This window comes from Aulonocara sp. 'chitande type north' Nkhata Bay, linkage group LG2, assembly GCF_057382095.1.
Source record: "Aulonocara sp. 'chitande type north' Nkhata Bay isolate Kocher_YH1m ecotype deep benthic linkage group LG2, A_spYH_male_GT1.1, whole genome shotgun sequence".
Lineage (NCBI taxonomy): Eukaryota > Metazoa > Chordata > Actinopteri > Cichliformes > Cichlidae > Aulonocara > Aulonocara sp. 'chitande type north' Nkhata Bay.
This window is the reverse complement of record NC_141345.1, coordinates 35,237,288-35,251,673: the sequence shown is the minus strand read 5'-3', so window position 1 is coordinate 35,251,673 and position 14,386 is coordinate 35,237,288. Positions and strand designations below refer to the sequence as shown.

The window sequence follows — 14,386 nt, the reverse complement described above, 5'->3', positions numbered from 1 at the left end:
TTATTAAACAGAACCAAAACCAAAGTTAAAAATGTCTCATTTCAGCAGCATAAATATTAAAATAATGGATATTTAAATTATGTATATTTAATTGTAGATGTGTGTATATGTAAAACAGCTGGATGGAATGAACAACAAGGTAAAAAGAAATTATCACCAACCAAGATTTGGTAGGTTGTATTTGGCCAGCGAAAATGCTGAGCCACTGTCAGTGCTCCTTACTTGTTTTTCTTCACCTATTCCTCTTTCCAACATCTTATCATATAAATATGTCAAATGATGTCAAGCGGTAAAGAATTGGTGTTGCCTAATTTGTTTAAATTGTGATGACATGGCCACTGGTATTACTCAGCAGATTGCACAGGAGACCCAGGCTACTGCAGGGGCCTGGGTGTGAGTCTGCCTGGAGTTATTTCCTGCTCTCTCTCCCTGTTTTCCTGTCTACTCTGCTTCCCATTGAAAAAAAATGGATAAAAAGGCCCAAATAAATCTTTTTCTTTCTTTCTTTTTTTTTAAGTAAGCTGGCACCTTTAAAGCAATGCCAAGGGAAAGTGAATTTGGAGGTCTGCTATGGGAGACACACAATTCCCCTGATGGTGATGTTGCAGCCAGCCATAAAGGCCAACAAAGTTCACGCTGGGAGGTGCTGTTAGCTTCAAACCAACACACAACCATCCCTCATGGGATCTGAGTTCAAGTCCCCTGTAGGACTAAAAGTTTTAGATAATAGGCTTGCTGTTTTTACTTTCACTGGACTGGTTAGGTTAGGATTACAAAATAATCACGGTTGCTGTGTTTTCATGGGAATATTAATCTGAATTGTTTAGACAGTTACGCCCTAAATTCTGTAACATCACAAGTAATATGCTATTAAGATTTTTTTTTTGTCATTACATATGTTATGAATATTCGCTTTTCCCTCCTTGCTCTTAATCACATGCACCTTTTTCACTTTTTTAACTCCTTAAATAATTTAAACAGTTCAGGTTTTTTTTTCCTCCCAAAGCAAAGCTGGCTCCTCACAAACCCACTATTGCCATTCCAATGGAAAAATAGCCGTCACAGTGCCTCTTTCTCTCTTTTGAAGGCCTGCTTTTCATTCCCTATATCCTCCCAGCATGTTCTTCCTCTTCCACAACTTTTCACCCACCCACCCCCCAAAAAAGTCGTTATTTTGTAAACAGTAGCTACCTTGCATACTTAGCTCAGCTCCTCTCCATTGATTTTATTTCTCTCTTTTCTTTCCATACCCACCCTCCAGTACATTTTATACAGCTGTTTCTAAACTTTTAGTTTCTGACTGCTACTGACCCTCTTTCATTTTCTCATTTTGACCCGCTGCCTTTCTTTCTTTCTCTTCCTTCCTTCCCACTGCGCCTCATCCTTCTCTTTCAGGTCAGACCCTCTGTCTTTGCCAGGGTGCTGGTTGTTGCCAGGGTGTGATGGCTCTGCTGAGCCCGCTGACTCAAAGTGAAGCCGAAAGGCCAGCCAAACCAAAATCACTGAACAGCAGAAAGCTGCACTGCTTTGTTCTCTTCTGACCCCACTGTGCATATACGCACTCACACACACGCGTGTGCACAAACATGGAGAAGCATTGACAAAGACACTTGAAAACATGCATCCACTTATAGGGAATTTGTTTCTGAATCATCACAAGCACACACACCTACACACATCACCATTTTCTGTATTACTAAACTTTAGTTTTGAGCGAGGTTTTTTTTCGGGGGCTTCAATCCAGCACCCACGCGTCACGGATACGAGACAGATCTGGAGGCAGGAGGCAACCACAGCAATGCAATCGTTACTGGGGGCACTGAGGCTAGAGACACACCAACTGCACTGGGGATATTCTGACGTGTAAGGCAAGCGCATATACACACACATGTGCGCGTGGTTTTCTGTACCCACCAACTGTTGTTTAATTTTGACAGTTGTACCACTGGAGCTGTACAAACAACTGCTTTATTTGGACAGGCATTAGGTTTAAATTACACTCACGGCAAAAGTTACTTTACCTACAGTGGACTAAACATTTTCCGTTAACTAATCTTAAGAAAGAGTTGGTTTATTTTGCTTTGTGACGGCTTTCAGTTCAGCTGAAGCAACCATTAGAAACCCTGGAAGGCAGATGATTCATGCATCATGCGCCATTTAAATCAAACCACATGGGTATTTTTATATTACAGTACTTATATAGATAAATCTATAAAATTCCCAAAGTTTGGTTGCCAAACGAAACATGGGTTAACAATTTTTTCTTATTTTTGATGTTTTAATTGTTTTAATCGACTGTAACATAACATATATAACATAATATAATGTAGTATAAGCCTATAGGAGTGCAACACAGACAATGCCTTTTCACCTTAATGTGGCATTGAAGTGTTAGATCAGCTCGGCCAGGACACATCACTCTCATAAAGAAAGCACAGCTCTCCTGCTGGCAGTGCAGTGCGTGAGATTATTTCCTTATTTCCTATTTCACCATTTCTTGTGTTTTTAAGCTTGCAGCTAAACTGATTTAAGTACGGAGCCTCAATCAGTGAAGCTGAGGCCAAGAGGTCAACAGCTCAGTAGGTGGAAACATAATTTATTGCCTCCTGCTTTCAAGCTGGATGTACACATAAAGCAACAAACAAATAAAAAGTAGGAGAAATAGGTCACTTTGGTCTCTCTGATTGTAAAAATAATCACCAAACTATCCAAATACATAATCTCACAGCTTGACTAACCATTATTTGACATTAACATGGAAATAAGTTTATTTATATATGTTATAAACATTGATGAAAGGTTGGGTAAATGTGGTTGAAAAAGCATGGCAGAAATTAGCAGAAGAGATGCGAGTAAATAATCTAAAAGATGAGAGGGAAGCAGGAATTAAAAGGAAGGCAAATGTGCAGAGGAGGTATACATGACTGGAAAAAGAAGAGGAAGAGTATAAAGACAAAGAGAAGAGGTAATAAGAAATTTAGATGAAGAAATATTTGACAGTTTGCATAACCGAGTCTGTGTTTGAAAAGGGGAGTTACAGGCAAAGTGAAAGTCACCTTGTGAAGTTACAGTGCACTGAGCAACTCTGTCCGTCTGCCCTCATGAATTATGACAGTCGTCGGCCAAAACCTCACTGCTACACACACACATGCACTTCACTTTCCTTTTTCTCACTCTGTCCCTCTCGTTTTTCTTTCTTAGCGGCACAGAAAGTTGTGCTTCGCCGAGAAAAGTGATCATAAAATATGCAGCCGATCCACTGCTCTTCTGAGTGCTTCTCAGACCTCTTAGCTCTCTGTGTGTTTGTAATGTGCATATGGGCATGTCATGTAAATGGCAGACTCTCGCTCTCCTTTCCGATTTTTCTGTCAAACCATTTTGCCTGCCCCGCCTTCATCTGTCTGTTTTTGCACGTGTCGATTTTTCTATCGGTCTTGGTTGCAATTAATAAAAACATCAGTGTTTAAAGAAATAAAATTCAGTTCAGTCACGACACCTGTTCTGCTTCTCGCCATTATTAAAGCTCAGTCCTTTCTCAACCACCTCCCCCCTCTAGCTGTGCTTGAAAGTTTTGTGTGCAATCAACAGAAAGATGGATCACTTACACTATTTAAAAATATGCAAGTTTTGCTTCAGTTTTATTTTACATATTTGCTCTTTGTGACTGTAAATATACAAAATATATTTAAATAGATTTAAAAAGATGAATGCAAATGAAATGCAACATACCTTTAAACTAGCTTCATTTTAATAAAGAGGCTGTTAATTGCCTTGCAATTGATGCTGTTTGTATCACTTTGTTAACATAAACTTACCAAAACAATTACAGACAATAAGTTTCTGCATTTTTAATAATTAATTCCATATTAATTTCCTCATGAGTGACCAGGCTAGACACTTCCGGAGCACTGGAAGCTGATTTTGGCTTTTCACTTTACATGGGTGTAACATCCCACTATGAGACTATAGTTCGGATGAACAGGCTGTACAGATAAAGCAGTTGTACGTGTTATTGGCCTGTGGAAATGTTAATAGTGGGGTTCTTTGTCGCAAGAGCGTGTTTTTTTCCCTCAAAAAGCAGCACAATTAAAATGCCAAGGTTCATTAGCGTAATTGAGTGCAGTGACTTTGTAGTGAAACACGCAACAAAGTCTCATCACCTTAAAAACTTTCAGATCTAAAGATAAACGATTAAGTGAAAATTCACCCTCTTTTTAATGAAATCTATTTATATCTGAAAATGATGAAGTACTTATCATTTATTTTCATTAATCTTCGTTGTCAAGAGAGGGGAAAAAAAGCGAGTCAAAAGATCAGTGAGCAAAAACTGCATCTAATTCAACTGGTTGAAAACTGGCCGATGAATAATTACTAATTAATCAGCTTCCTATCCGCCTGACCTGGCTTCTCGCAACTACTCAATGAGTTCTCAGAAACATACATACTTAGCTTATGTGGTGTGTGTGTGTGGTTTTGGTGCATGTGTGCATCTGTGTATGGGATGTGCTTCGCTGCCAGAACCGTTTATGAATTTATGATTGCGTATGCATGTGCACATAGTTGGGTGCCCTTTCCCCATCTCATTGGGATGCAAGGCGTGAGCCTGTCGAGTGAGAGCTGTCCAGGCTAGCTTTGGAGTCATTAGTGCGCTCGTTAGTCCAGTTATGTTAAATCTAAATTACCATTCATCATCACACAGGGACCCATCATTTATTCTGATGTGGCCTGGCAGACACATGCACTAAGTGGATTAACTCATTCAAAGACACGCAGACGCACTTGCCAAAACACAATGGAATTCAAAATCAGGCGTTAGCTATGTGGTAAGTGCTTTAAAATAGATTATATATTATTGATTGAGACATTGCTGAATTAGAATTAATTGGTTTGCCCTTGTGAATATAAACCACGTAAACTGCACCCTCCTGCAAACAAATGCAACAGAGCAGTGAATAACAAATCATCATGCTACAATCTACTGTATAATTTTTTAATAGGCTAGACTAAACTGTCACCTTAAGGTTATAAAGCCCTTACAGGCTGGCAACCCTAATCCCAAGACCACACTTAATATTCTACAGTAATTAATGAAGTTATAAAAAACTTCTCCATGCAGTAATAAGTCAAAACAAGTTTTTTAAAAAAGTGCAAGGAAGGAAATTAAAACAAGTTTTGTGGCTAACAAGAAGACATTTTTGTCTGCTACTTTGAATTCTTGGTTGGTACAAAGGAATAGAAGAGTACATGGGAAAGACTACAAGGTACAGCAGTGTGAGGCTGGCTGCATTCAGCACTGGCACTCAGCATTAAATTAGCTCCCGCTGAGTAAAAACACACTTCGTGCGCTGGCACACACAGTCATTAGCCGCTGCAGAAGGAATGCCTACCATCTGCGCTGACGTGATTGCGAGGACGAGGTATTCTCGGGAATCAAACTGACAAAGTGGATCGAGCAGCTTCTCTGCCAAATATAAAGACTGTGTTTATCACATAATTACATTTCCACTTCTGCTGTGTTTATTGGCCTTACAAGTTTGAGCACACACAGTTTTGACCATCAAAGGCTTTAAAAAAAAAATACAAAAACGGTGGAATCAAAGTATTAGGAGGAAAGCCGACTGTGGGATTGCTGAATTTAATGATCACGGTGCTCTTCACAGTAATGCACTGAAGAAAAGTCATAGTTCAGTCTCCGTTGTTGTATTTGCATTCGTAGTTTGACTTTTGAGAGATAAAACAACAGCAAGTCTTCACCCCGCTTAGGATGCTTATAACATACAGGTCAGAACAGGATATGCTTTAGAGCAAGTCTGATTTTTGTAAAGGATGCAAACAATCAAAATGTTTTTATCAGCATAACCAATATTAATCTGAAACCTTCAAAGCTTGCATAGAGATGAAAGGACCTGTCAAGTAATTAAGATGAATCTTTTTGTTTCATGTTTAGTGGGAAAGCAGAGTGACATGCATCCATAATGTGTGCCATTAGGAAAACCACTTGTTTAGAATTATTTCGCAGCACTAATTGATTCTGATAGGTGTTTAATGACGAATATGATAAGGCCACCCCGGTGTGCATTCTTTCTTGATTTTCAGTAAAGACCAAACAAAAGAACAAATCAAGGGTGACTCTGCCTCTGTTTTCACGTGTGATAGAAAAACGATCCCAGGCTTGTTTAGGCATTTTGGTATTCACCCAGAACTGTGAAATAATTGCTATCTTTACGTAACACAATCGCTGCTACACCTGGCATGGGATTGGAATCTTCTCTTAAATGGGACCATGCCCTAATCCAACAACTTTAACCCAGTGTTGTAGTTGTCTAAGCTTAGCAATGACTTTCCGCTGCTCTACAAAAAAGGTGCACGGTAACACAAACTGTGCTCGGGAGAATCCTCCAATAAAGGTTTATCACTGTCCCAGAACTGGAAAGCTGATCACTCGTACCTTTCAGCCGAGTCTCCCTGGAGCACAGATACCTTTCTAAAGGGCATCTCTTGCCTGATAGAGAGATATGCTCCATGATGTGTTTTCTGACAACCAATGTGTGGTTTTTAATTACCCAACATGGTTTGAAATTCAAAATGAACACATAATTTACCAGTTCACTGGTTAATGTTTTAAATTTTTTAACACCTTAATAACAAGTGTTTGGTTGCGCTCTTTGAAACTTTAAAGGTAAAAGTGGCTTTAAATGCACATTTGTTTCTATGCTCCACGAGAGCATTTTTTATCAAAAATGCAGGCACTAAAGAACAGAGAGCATTGTGGCTTCATTGTACTGCGTCTCTTCCAGAAACATGTTGGTTGATGGAGTCTTCCACTTCAGCTGGCTTGGAGCGCCTGGGCCAGTGATGCCAGTCACTATAAAAGCTGTCTACTTTCAGAGAGACTCTCGTTATGCACTTACTTTGAGTTCACTATCATTTTCCCACTAACATCCACACACTCACTCACACAGACCTTTACTTGCACACCACATCTCCTTTTTGCAACTGATTTTATGCGGTGTAAATAAACCACTTATTCAAGGTGCAGTTTTTTGTTGCCTCTGCCTCCACTTGCCGTGGCCGTTTGAGCTGTCATTATTTTGGTCATGAATAGTGAGTCCTCTCAGGCAATGTTTTATGAGTATACCAGCCATTGCATAAAAGCTAAAAAGTTAATTTCAGATATTTGTTTGCAGCATCGCAGCCTAAAGACTCTTCTAATTTTCTAGCAGAGAAAGCTTACCTAAAATGACTAATTTTCCAAGATGGCAGTATCAGAGTGGGTCTTCATTACTTGGCAGTGGAAAATGACTATCCGGATATTAACAAGAATGTGCAGATGCCCTACAGCACAGGTCAATCTCAAAACAGCGCCAATGCAATAACGCATTAGGACAGCAGTTTAGATTGGCCATTCACAATACAGATATTTGGCATTCTTGTTAACAGATAATAGATGCATGTATATAACATCTTTGTGTTATGTTTATCTAAGCAATGGAGGCAACACATATCACTTAATTAAAATTAAGCCATATTGCCAACCAATCTTGATAAAAACTAAAAACCGGAAAATCAAAACATCAGCCACCCAGTGGGGTCTCCGTCCTTACTTTGAGAAACCCTGTTCTGAGTCTATCTGACAGCCTTGGTGGTCTGGAAACAACAAAGGGCCAAATTGAGTCAGTCAGTCAGACATTTGTTCCATCAATAATTAATGCCTCCCTGCTCTCCTCCCTCTGATCCTTTCAATCTATTTTCTATCAGAGTTTCTTCTACTCGCTAATGTCACATCAGTGTTTCTTCCTTCTTTTCTGTCTGCCATTTCATCTCCCTTTCACTCTGATGTCTTTTATACCGCTCTGTCCTACATCTCTTTCTTCTGGTCTTGTTTATCTGCAACAAATGGACAAGGTTTCACCTGCCTCCCTTTTTCTGCTTCTTGTTTGTTTTTGTCCTGCATCACTTTTACAGTATGTATCTGTCTATTGTTCTTATCTCTGCCTTCTCTCCCTGCATTTTATCGCTCCTTTTCTTTGCACACTGCACATCTTTTTGGTCTTCCTCTGCATCTATGGATTTCTCCACTTTCCTTTCGACCTTCTTTTCTGTATTGCCTTGTTTCTCCCTCTCTCCTCAACAGTAGATAAATAAGTTATATCCAGGAAACTGGCTGTTTTTACAGCACCAGTATTACATGCCTTCTTTTCTTCTTCTTTCCTCAAATTCTTCCTTCTGTCCCTTTCCCCCCCCCCATTCTGCTAACACCCCCCCTACCCATTCCACCTCCCCAAATCTCTCTTGTCTCTTGTCTCTCCAGGCAAAAAGGATGGGATAGTAACCACAGCCCTTTTGGGTCTAAATAAATCATAGCCCAGCACTGCCTTGCTTTTACAACACCGATCCTCCACTTTCATCCTGGCAACCATGAAAGAGAGAGCAGAGAGAAGAGGAGGCAAGAGCGAAAGAGACTATCTAAGGACATATGAGTAAGGGGAAAGGATATCAGAGGAAATGGTGAATTTAAAGGCTCTTTAGTCACATCTGTCTTTCTTTCTAAGCTTCTTCAGAAAATAAAACTCTTCTGTCAAAGCCAGAGAGAAAGAAGCAGCATTCAAACCCTTAACATCATAGAAACTTTTCTTTTCTTAGAGTACAGAAATTGGCTCTTTGTTGTGAATTGCTGAGATCACTTCCCTGCGACTAGTACGGTATGCTTTTTTGTTTGTTATTATTTCCTGTCGGATTCTTCAGGAGGTGAACGTGAGTCAAACTGTGATGCTTAAGAACAATACGTGGCAAAAACTACAGAAAGTGTAAAAGGGGGAAAAAAAAAACCTTGAAAAATGCAATGATTAAAAGTACACTCGTATTAATAAAAACGAGGAATTCATTCTTTTTTTTTGCAAAGAGAAATGATTACAGCTTTTAGTCAATGCATACGCAAATTTTTCAATTTGTGACAGGTCAAATATTTTATCTTAAATGTGTCTGAATTTTTAACACGTTGTCTAACTTTATTTAGAAAAAAAGCCCCATCACTCCTTTTCATTTCCATTATATTATCAATTATAACAAGATTAATGAAACTAACAAACTCAAATCCATTTAGCTTTTACAAAATGAGCCGCACACCCAAATATTCAGCTTTGACGAGTCAAAGCAGCTCCTGTGAAACATATTAAGCTCAGATAAAGCCTAGTCTACCAAGAAACATTGGCTAATTAAAAATGACTAGATTAATTAAAGTGGAGATTCATTAGTGCCACAGAGGGAGAGAGAGAGAGAGAGATCCACTTCTTTCAATTAGCATGATGCGCACACACACAAATTACTAAAACACACACACATATCTATTTGCCTGCAACCTATGCACTTTCTTATATCTTATGGTTGGTTTATATGGAAAACATACATTATTATTGTAATATTAAATTCCTACGGAAAGTAATGACTGTATTTTATATTTATTACACCAATAATTCATATGCAAGCATTTTGGCGGGTTGGTGGTTTGATCCTCAGCTCCTCCAGCCTGCCATTTTCACCCCCAATGCATCCATCAGTGTGTGTGTGTGTGTGTGTGAGAGAGAGATAAAAACACTTAGGTGTTAAAACAAAGTGCTTGTGTCAGTATGTGTGAGGCTTGTAGTAGAAAGCGCTTGGGCTGCTCAATTAGCGTAGAAGAGCGCTATATAGTAAAATATCTGCCCATTTACCATTTTTACCATTTTTGCAGCACAAAGATACCCAAAGATAATTTAAAAAGTGCTTCAAAGGGAATACCTATATTTAAGCGTAGTCTCCGAATGGTTGGATTTATCCGAATGTCACACATTAAAAACAGCGGGGATAATGAAATTTGTAAGAGGGAAAACTAAGTAAAGCTAGAACTAACTCTCCACCTAAAGAAAAGAGTAAAAAAAATCTGGCACTAGAAGTATCACATATAAGCTGGACAAGGACGCCAACAACCCATCAGCCTTGAGTGTTTCATCTGTCGAGAAAAGTTGGCTAATGCTAACATAGTGTCAAGCAAGCCGAAGCGGCACTTGGAAACCAAACAGCCCTTCCGAGGGAAATTTGGCCCAGTTCAGAAGATTTCTGGATGGGAACCAGAGGCATCAATTTAGTGGATCAAACAAATTGAAAGTGCGACTCGAGCAAGCTGAGAGTCATTTATTGCAAAGAACAGAGAAAAGGCCTCACATGTAAAAGCAAAAGAGTTATTGCATAAACATGAAGGTGTAATGTTACGTGCAGATGCCAGAAATATACAAGAATGCCTATATCTAAGTGTACAATCAAAATAACTCATAACGGCAGTGAAGTAGAGGCTAGTTGGCGCAAATATGAATACAGGTGGTTGAGCAGGTAAAGAAAAATATAGAAAACTGCTGACCAAGTGGATCGCAGATGCTACTCCAACTAGGACTTTATTAAAGTATAAAAATATGTTTTCTTTATAATTTCGATCTATCTTCTTGACTGACTAATACCCTATAACATGTCTAAAAACACGTAAAATATTATTTGCAATTTCCCAGAGATCAAGATGACATTTTCAAATTGTCAAGTCCCCAGGCTGGAGATATTTCTGCTTGACAAACAACCTAACCTCTGTTTGATGGATAAACGAATGTGTAATAGAAACACTGCACTAAACTTTAATCTAAACCTAATCATCCTAACCTCAGTGCTGCTCAGCCATTTGAACAGCCGATGGCTTAAAACTTAAACCGATCCTTGAAAAGACAAAAGCACAAGAAGATACTCACACAGACGCACATAGGTGTGAACAATCAAAAATACATACACCTACCTGATGGTGCAGTCACATGACCTCCAGTCACCGTTATCTCTATCATCCATTTTGTACTACGATCACGGACTCAACCCCAAGAACTGAACAGATGGGACTGCGTCTGTGTTTGTGTGTGCGCGGATATGTGTGAATACGCATGCATCTGTTTGTATGGCGAATGCGTGTGTTTGTCTGTGCGTGTGCGTTAAGATGCTTGAAATGAAGATCAGTCCAGCAGCAGAATTGCTTACTGTCATTCATGCCCTTTGCACATGAACACAAACACTTCAACGCACACAGACACACGCGCGCGCACACACACACACACCTGCCTTTATTAAAACGTCACATTCAGTGAATATACTGTGTGCTGTCATGCTGTCTGCTGTGAATGGAACGGCTGCGTATTTACAGTGAATTGTAAATCCTGCCGAGCACTCAGCTGTCAGAGTCTTATGAATTGCTAATATGTTGTATCTCGCACTGCCGATCCCCCTCTATCTGGCCCCTATCACTTTCATTGTGCGCTGAGCAAAAGTGAGGCCAGGGAATGAAAAAAAATCTAACTTATAAAAGGAAATAAAACGTGGAGATAAAGGATACGATGGCTTTAATGAAAACCTACAATACTGTCATGAAGTATCATTTATAATGAACACGTGCATTGATTTTATTACTTATAGTAGCGGTGATTACATTTTATTTTGATTTGGATGAGGACTACACTGCCACACACTGAACCATTTACCACAGTATCCTCTGCTCTATTTAATCATTTATGTGAGCACATTAGCAGCACCAGACTGCACCAAGAACAATCACACCTACTTCAGCAGGATACTAATCAAGATGTGTCTGATACTGCTGGGAATCTCTCTGAGCTTTTGCATCACATACCTACTTTCTGCTGTATATCATCTTTATGCATATTGAATTTGATCACATTTTTGACCCCACAATTCTTAAATGGGCCATTTAAAGTGAAAAATACACTGCAGACAAAGGTGGAATCAGCATTACGGAGAAAATTCCTTTAAAAATCTAAATTCTGCCAACTTCCCAGGCTTCTTTGGCTTCTCATCCTTATCACAGAAGATGTATACTTGGTAGCTTTGCCCTTAATAGTCTCTCTGTGAATATTATTCCTGATATAGTAGACATTTATGTGACAATGAGACTTTATCTCAGACTTTCAAGCTGATGACTATAATACCTAATTATTGTCAGAATGTGTTGGAAACCCTAAAAACCATAAGAAAAATCACATTCTTGTCTTGTTCTTTTCCAACATTTAACTCAACTGGGAAACCAAACAATTTCTAGTAGTTCTAATAATTTGCCGGCATATTTTCCAAGTCATATGTAGCCAAAGATGGACAGACAGGTTGGAAAAAGTGGAATCACCCCACTTTTCTCTCTTCTTTTTGCCTGTTTTTTTAGGCTAATCTTTCTTTCACTTTGCCTGTGCCTGATTTCCTATATGATTATTCCTCATTAAGATAATCAAAAACAGTACAACTAACCTTATCAGCTATCAGCAATGCCACCATCACAGAACAAACTTATTTTCAGCTGCTTTTTCCTAATATCAGGATCTGACACTATAACCTTTATATTCTTTATTTTAGCACAAAATATAGGGAACAGAGTAAGAAAATAATAACCTGATTCTGTACTAACAGTAAAGCCTTGCAACAGACACACATAGAAACCCATTCATGCACAATTACATGCATTTGTACACACATACAGGTGCGGAAAAAGTAGACACCTTTTTACTAATATAGCTTTCGTTGCACAGTGGCCGGTCACACCTCTGAGTATAGTGACAAATGAGGAGCTCTGGAAATGTAGACAGATCAGACGCACACAATTTCTCCTCACACACTTGCGCAAACACAGACTCAATAACTCACACAGCTGGAAGCAAACACGTAAGAACATTAATGTATCCCCATATACAGGAGGAATCACCCACATATGCTAACACACATGGAGCGCAGAAATGCAGAGCACAGCAGGTGGCAGATACAATGTTTCCCATCCCATTGTTTGTGTTGTATTTGGGTGTGTATCAGTTTAATGTGAGTCAGTGACTACACAATTTCAGGCTGATGAACAGGTAGGTTTCATCTTTGCAAGCAATGCGTACAAGTACTTATACAGCCACCTCTGCAGTCATTCAAGGCTATAACTGAGGATAATTCACACGCAGAAGCATTTAAGAAACTGTGATCTTTAAACAAAATCATCTTCAAGTTACAGCTTTTCTTATACTAAAGACACAAAGCAGACATAGAAAAGTACATGAAGGGGAAAGAGGGACGATACAGAACTGAGAGGGAAGTGTATTCCTTTTAAATGAAAGGGAAAAAAAGGAAAGGGCGAGGAAACTGAATAAGACATAAAGCAAAGCTTATAATGAGAAGAGGAGAGTGCAGGACATATCCTTGTTTCACAGACAAAACATGAAAAGGGGAAGAGAGGAGAAGAGGAAACTGATGAGAGAAGGAGGAGGCAAAGGAGGAGAGAGATGGAGGACCAGGGTTTTTCTCTACTTACAGAATCTCCAGATCGCGCAGCGCTCGGAAAGCTCCATCTTCGATGCAGCTGATGTGGTTGCTGTCCAGTTGCCTGCACCGCACACACAAACACACACACACACACAGACACACACACACAGATGAGACAGAGATGGGAGAGAGTCAGGCGCAAGTCTGCAAGGTCCGCTCAGCTGGGGGAGGGACTAACAAAAGATGGGTTGCTTGAACGAGAGTGTGTGCATGTGGATATGTGTGTAAGGTGATACCCAAGTAGTGGGCTTAAGGTAGCAGGTAGGAGACACCGGAGTTAACTCTCTCTCTCGCACATGCACTCACTCACACACACTCTAGGAATATCAAGTCCAGATGATAGCACGAAAGCTAAGGTTAAGTCTCTCACCTCAGTGCTGATATGGCCAGCCCTAAGGAGAAGAGGAGAGGAAAAGGAGAGCGCGAGAGAAGAGACCGGTGCGCTGAAGTGGCCTGCCTGGCATCAGCCTATCACCTCCTTCCCCTGCCGCACGCCCAGCGCACACTGGCCACCGGGAGAGAGAGGGGCGAGAGAGATAGGCACAATAAAGAAGAGAGCGAGCGAGCCATTGCTACTAAAGCCCACCCTGCTTGTCTGTTCTGTAAATATTAATTGCATCTCTCCTCTCCCATCCTCCTCCTCTCCCTCCCCCCATGTCCTCTTTTATTCTTTTTTCCTCTCTCTATAGTGAAAGAGGGAGTAATTTCATTACATTAGGCCAGCCAATCCATTAAGGGCCTTTTACCGGCTCTGTCACTGAAACAATTTCATTAAAAGGAAAGCCTCCGTAAATCAACCTACAGTCACGACTCTGCCTCTTGTTCCCATTCTCCTTCTTTCCTCCCTCTCTCTCACTAACTCCTCCATTTCCAGGCTTGCTCAACGACTTGCTTGCTGGACTACCAGATGCACCCTGTACCCCACTGCCATCCATCCTTTGCTTTTACTTTAATTTGCTCGGCTCTAGGTATTCAGCTCCCCTCCCCACCAACATCATCCACCCCTCATGAACCCAGC

At 40.0% G+C, this 14,386-nt stretch overlaps 1 protein-coding gene across 1 annotated transcript in view; it reads right to left on the bottom strand.

The window, feature by feature from the left end:
• Positions 1-14,386, bottom strand: part of slit3 (slit homolog 3 (Drosophila)) — a 240,093-nt gene that overhangs the window by 81,351 nt on the left and 144,356 nt on the right. The window contains exon 6 of the mRNA XM_086260441.1: positions 13,358-13,429. Within this exon, the coding sequence (XP_086116567.1) occupies positions 13,358-13,429 (72 nt within the window). The remainder of the gene's footprint in view (positions 1-13,357; positions 13,430-14,386) is intronic.